Below are 6,617 nucleotides of genomic sequence, written 5' to 3'. Positions count from 1 at the left end.
CTTGTGGTCCCAAACTATCATTTTGTGTTTACTAATTATTTAATTCCATATTTAGTTATGGAATAATGACCATTCTACTTCTAGCTATTTTGGCGGCCATTTTTGAAAAAGTGATGAATCTTATTTCAGACCCTCTAAGCATGGCCTGAGACATACGAATCGTGTTACTATTACTAATAAGTGACATAGTGAATCTGTTTTCTATATTTTGTCCATCATTTTAATCATTTTGGAGGACATTTTGAAAAAAAATCGATATATCCATATTTCGCAGAGGTTGATTTTGGTAGACTTTTAGTATGTTAATAAGGGCACCTAATAGAAATGTTTTCCGCAAAAAAAATCCATGTTGCAATTTGTTTGACCTTTTCAGCTGATTTTACTGGCCTACAGTCTAAATCCGTCGAGGTTCGCCAGTGAACCTCATTGTAAGTACTGTTTATTTGAATTTTTTGTATGAATAACGCACGATATGTTACGATATATACTGAAAATTCCCCCACGTGTAAACAATGCGACTACGTGGTGTAATGGTTAACAGTCTCGCCTACCACGCAGAGGGTCCCGAGATCGATTCCCACCTCCGGCAATGGTTGAAAATTTTTCTTCTTCTTTTTTCTTTGAATCTAAAATTATTTATTTTCATGTGAAAATGTATACATTGCACTGGGAAATATATTTTGTGCATTTTTTTTTTTTTCTGTAATGGGGCCAATAGAGCTAAAAACGCATCTTGGCTAGGGGAAAAAATAATTGCGTCCAACGTGCAGGCAGTGTTGCCATCATATTGTCTGTTTTGTTTACGCTTTTGGCTGTTACCACATTGAATAAAATCGTCCACCGTCGTCTGAAAAATAAATACAATAAATAATAACTGCTGCCCTCTATAGTTTACTTAACTGTGAATAATAATTGCTCGTACCTGGAGGTGTATTTTTTCAGGTCTTCATTCAAGGCCATATTTCCCCTTGTTGAGGGCGTAGACCACCAAATAAGTTGAAAAGCATTGAAAAGCACGTAAAAATCAACTTTTTTACCCGGCGTTTTCTACCCCGCGTGACAATATTTGTATTAATTGTATTAATTAAGGACTGAATTTTCATTTAAGCTTCAATTTTAGTTAACTTTACAGATTCAGTTTTTATTAAAAAATGTTGAAAAACGACGCCACCAAAACAAGCATTAAAACGTGTTCCGTTAGCAGTAATTCGGACAGAGCCTACTTTTCTTGTGAAATCGATTTGTATAATTTCATATCTATTTTAGTCATTAATAGGTTAGCATCTTTCATTTAAATCAGAACATGCCAACCTCACGAAAAACATGGTCCCTAATAACAGCATATTGTCTCCAGTGATCATATACTTTTAACCGGAACTCATCACCCATTGCACCTTTTGCGTAGAGATTTGGTGTAATGCGCCCTTCAATCAAGAAGTGAATACTATAATTGATTGCACCTCCATGCACAAGCAATAGTTATTTAAGGCAATTAAACTACAGAGGGCAGTAGTTACTTCACAATTATAGCGACAAATGTAAGCGACTGAGGTTGTAATAGACTAGTTCTATTAATTGTGATAATGCATGCTTTTTTATACTTCGTAAAAGTTGGCAACCAGCTTACATTGTTTAAGTCGGGTAAACCTATACCGAATTCAAAATTGTTACTTGCCAAGCTGCATATTTTGAACCCATTAATATTTTGTGTTAGTAGGATTATGTAGGTGCGAATTTATGGTGCTCAAGATCTACATAATTGTAATAGATCACAAATTACAGTTGCTCCGATTTCTTAAAAAACTTGAGGGAAATTGTTCCTCTAGCTTAAGGGATTCAGGAAAAGAATAGTTTGCATAATATGCGCTAGAAAGTTCAGAATATTTAACTCTGAGCTGTGTAACTTGCTAACCAGATACCTCGTAGATAGTGTAAAATCGTGTCTTCTTGAAACCCTTTTAATAGATGACGAAGTTTTGTGCGAGGATTGGAACAGCATTTTATTTTTCATTTACCCCTCCCCTGGACTCTAGGGACCTGGAGTACGGGCCGTCTCATCTACACCGCGGGCCTGGGACCAGTTTTCGGCCGTTGGAAGATATTCCTATTGATGGAGGTGGGACAGAAAGGCAAAGATAAGAAAATGGTCAGGAGATGGCGTGTTCAGGAGAACATTGGCGAAAATGTTAGTCATATGCAACTTTACACAAAAGAGAAAAGAACAAAGATATTGACTTCCTGTTTGTATGAAACTTGGATACAAGTACACGGTTCACTCCTGACACTTACATATTTTATACTATTTGTAGTGTTTGAATATGATTTTATTTAACATTGATTTTACAGTGACTCAGAAATTTATGAAGTAACAATTTATCTTACCATAGCTTACCATAGATAATAATAACAATATATAAGTTGCAATAAATAAAGTTTTAATCACTACTTATAAACATGTACATGATAGCTTAAAAATCACATTTCAAATAATACGTTTCAATATGGTTTGTGCTAATTTGTATTTTTCATTTCTATCGAGCTCGTCTTCCTTCAATTTACATATTCCTTCAATTTGCTGCACATGGAATTGACCCGACCAACTCTTGGATTATGACATCTATTTTGGTCATAATTTTGTTATTGATTCATGGCACACTTAACGATTCATCTAACTATACGTTGGATTCAGCGTCATTTGACGTACTTGGAATGTTTGTACTCTTCTGGGCATTACTGTGCTGCATCTTAGAGATGGTTTGTAGTTGTGTACTTTGAGTATTAGATGTATCAGTCGGTGATACTTGTGCCTGTTTACGGCGATTACTAATAAGAGCTGCGATAGTGTACAGGTATGGGTTGATTGCAGAATTTATGGGTAAAATAACTGTCACAGACCAAGCAAATACAGAGGGAGGTAAGGTCAGTACACCAATTTGCACCAAGATCCCGAGCAAAATAACCGGCGCCCAACATAAGAAGTCTGTCAGAACGATTGCTGCAACTTTTGTAGTCATTCTGATCTGCTCTTTGACATCTTTGTTAAGCCCGGCTCGTTTTGATGACTTGTAAACAAATCTTACAATTTCCCCATAACAAAATGCTATGACAAGGTAGCAGATGCCGTTAAGACCTAGAAACATTGCTGTTGCATAATACAAACCGGGAACATGACCGAGAGATTTTGACTTAACCACGTGCTTCGTATACCAATAGAGGCTGTCCGGATGAATCCTTACCTCTGATACATTCTTATAGAACGTCTCCACTCGAGCCAGAGGAAGACCAATGCATACGTGAGAGATATCATAAAATTTATAACTTACTGCTCCAGCTAAAAAAGATGGAATAGTTGCTAATGCGAGAGAGACAAGCCATAGTAATGTAACTATTACAACTAATGCTTTCTTTCTCAACTTGCGACGAGAATACGGAAATCGAATATTAATGAATCTGTCAATGCTTATCAATGTAACAAAGAACACAGAAGCTTCACTCGATAGTATGGACATGGTACCAGCAAATCTGCAGGTAATACCAGATCTCCAGGTCTCGGCTTGCATCGGGAAATAATCACCAAAGTAAATATCAGCAGATGCAATTATTATCATATATATGCCCATGAGTAAATCAGATATTGCCAGATTGTTTAGTAAGAAGGTCTGAACTTTATTCTTTTCATTTTTTGATTTCTTACGGCTCAATACAAACAAGTTTCCTCCAAAAGCATTCAAACCAATAAGCCACATCATGACCACCAAACCTTTATCTGACATTAATCTATCGCATGTTAAATATGGGGATCGCACATCTAGAGCGCTACAATAAATATCATTTGATACGTAGCATTCACAGACTTCTGTTTGACTCACAGCTAGCTCAGTTTGATATGGGAGGCCGATAAACGTTTGCTTAGTTATCATAATCAAACTGTTTTCTCGTAAGCCGATAAGGACAAGTTGATTTAAGTTGTTGATAATCGGAATGTTTGTTAACTTATTTCCAGACAATTCTAGTAAACGTAGGCTTATCGTGTCTTTAAAAATATGAAGATCTAAGACATAAATTTGATTGAAGTCCAAATACAGCAATTGTAAGTTTGTCAACCCCTCAAATATTCTGCGATTCATCAGTGTAAAATTGTTGAAACCTAAATGAAGATATGTCAAATTCGTCATTTTCCAGAATAAATCATGACTTATATTTGCTAGCTTATTTCTGGCCACCACGAGCATCTCCAAATCAGAGAGTGCACTAAATAATTGACTTGGTAGATGCTGCACCATGTTATTATACAGAAACAGGCGAGTCAGTTTACTGGTTTCCTTCAAAAAAATCTAATGAGGTAAGTTGATTGAAACTCAGATACAAGATATTCAGCTGACTGGTTTCCATCAGCATATTCCCATCTAGTGAAGTTATCTGGTTTTCATCAAGATCAAGGATTTGAAGGTTTGCCAAACTGCTGAACAAGCCATTTGGTAGAATGGCCAAGTTGTTGGACCAAAGAACTAAAACACGTAGGGTAGTTAAGTCGTTAAACACTTGAACGTCAAGAGCCATTATACGATTATAGCTCAGATCCAGTTCTTCGAGGGATTGTAAACCTGTAAATGCTTTAGAATGTATTCTATATAGTCTGTTAAATGCTATATCAAGTTTATCTAAACGTTTCAAAATAATAAAGGCATTATCAGTTATCTCTACTATGTTCTGCCATGAGAGATCCAACGTAATAACTTCATCGGGATAGATTATCAGATATATGTTGCTAGAATGGAAAGTGTCATTATGACACTGAAAATCTACATATCCTTTTCCAAATGAGCCTACACAACTGGTTGGAAACTGCTCAAATGAACACATTCGATCATGCGATAGGTTACAGGTAACGGTGTGATTAAATTCGGTCATACGACAATGGTTTTCGGAAACTGGTTGTGTTTGCTCAACATTATTATTTCCTTGGCACGTGGACAGAGTCTGGTTTGATGATATACTGCTCATGAGGATACTAATATTGCCTTTGAGTAATAGCTGGAACTTTGCGTGTGAGAATGCAATGAAGCAAAGCTCAACTGCTTCAATAACCACATATCTATTTTGACAATGCAGAAGATCACCTTGTTTATCAACATACAGAAATGCACCACTAGATATTGGTTTTCGTATTTGTATCATAGTTCCTGTACCGTGAAGTGTTGTTATTTGGACACTGCAAGTTTCACCACCAGGATTACCGCTTAGAGTGAACGAGTTATTATACCCATCGTTACCGTCAATAAATGTGAAAAGGCATGAGTCTGAGCTGTTTTGAGTATCAGTAACATTCCAAAGAGGAACAACTTCTAACTCTGAGCCAGCATTCAATTTCAGGTTACGTGAGATTAGTAAAACTATCAAAACAATAGCAGCAAGTTTCGAGAAACTATGATTGCGGTCCATATTTTCTATGTATCTTGGCCTTTCATTTGAAGAATATTAATGTATTGAGTAGAAACTATTTTCTACTTATTTCAATTACAAACACATGTTGCAAAAAATTACATCTTTAATTTGACAAATGAACATGTCGTAGATAATAGTGACGTCTCGTCCATTAAGAATTTGTTCATGCCAAAAAAGGCATTGACGACGTCTACTGGACAAACATTCGACAATGAAACAGAGGAGAAACAAATGAAATAATTGAGCAGCCTGGCACAGGGGTTCTTTGACTCTGATACAAGAGGTCCGGTGTCGATTACCATTGGAATCAAAACAATTTAACAACCCGCTTTCCTCATCACCATCTTTGCATTGTGGAGCAGATACAGTGGATGACAACAATGTCGCAGCCACTTTCGATGCGGGGTAATGCCTAGCTGTTCATACTCCATGTCCTGCGCATTGTGGGAGAACCGTATCTGAGATCGAATGAATAAGACATAAAAATAATAAAATGGTTGCAATTAAAGTAGTTTATTCCTTTTAGTCAAAGAATAGATTTTAATGCAAATTATTTTAAAATGATTTCAAAGATAACATAATAAACAACTGTCAGATATCGAAGATGCAGTGAACGTTTGGGGTTAAACAACGGCCACTGTAAATGAATTATTAATAAATTTGCACCAGACACTTATCTTAAAAGGTGAGTAAATGCGTTATTTCAGTGGTTTATAACAGTAACCGCATGTAAAAAGAATGATCACACGCTAAATAAGGCGAACCAGAGATTCGAACCAGAAACCTTTGGTTCTCGAAGCGTATACCTAACAACTAAACCACGAACCGAGGATCTGGCATACGTTTGATTTTAAAAAATATGTTGGGCGAAATAAATCAATGCTGCTATTACCCCTATTAAGAAATAATTAAGCCAGTCAAATTATAAAATCACCCACCACTAATTGCAACATAATGTATTTTGCATGCGTCCATCTCCCAAAGGCTCAAAAAAATATTTCCCCGAAAATTCAACCAGTAGAACAGTGCCTAATTTGCATAAAACTCAAGAACTGTATGTCGGAGACTGGTCAATCTATACTTTTTATGAATCCTTTAGTATGGTTCTGAACAAGATTTAACGAACTTTGAAATTTCACCCCTGCATTAGACTTCTCCGTAGTCCACTTGCC

General features: G+C 36.3%; 1 protein-coding gene across 1 annotated transcript; it reads right to left on the bottom strand.

The window, feature by feature from the left end:
- Positions 1 to 2,672: 2,672 nt before the first annotated feature.
- On the bottom strand, positions 2,673 to 3,560 carry LOC140143937 (relaxin receptor 1-like). The gene has a single exon (XM_072165775.1). It carries the CDS (start codon positions 3,558 to 3,560, stop codon positions 2,673 to 2,675), a length of 888 nt encoding a protein of 295 aa, XP_072021876.1.
- Positions 3,561 to 6,617: the final 3,057 nt, after the last annotated feature.

This window comes from Amphiura filiformis, unplaced genomic scaffold (genome assembly GCF_039555335.1).
Source record: "Amphiura filiformis unplaced genomic scaffold, Afil_fr2py scaffold_33, whole genome shotgun sequence".
Lineage (NCBI taxonomy): Eukaryota > Metazoa > Echinodermata > Ophiuroidea > Amphilepidida > Amphiuridae > Amphiura > Amphiura filiformis.
Note: the sequence above shows the minus strand (reverse complement) of the source record. Positions and strands in the feature narration are given on the sequence as shown.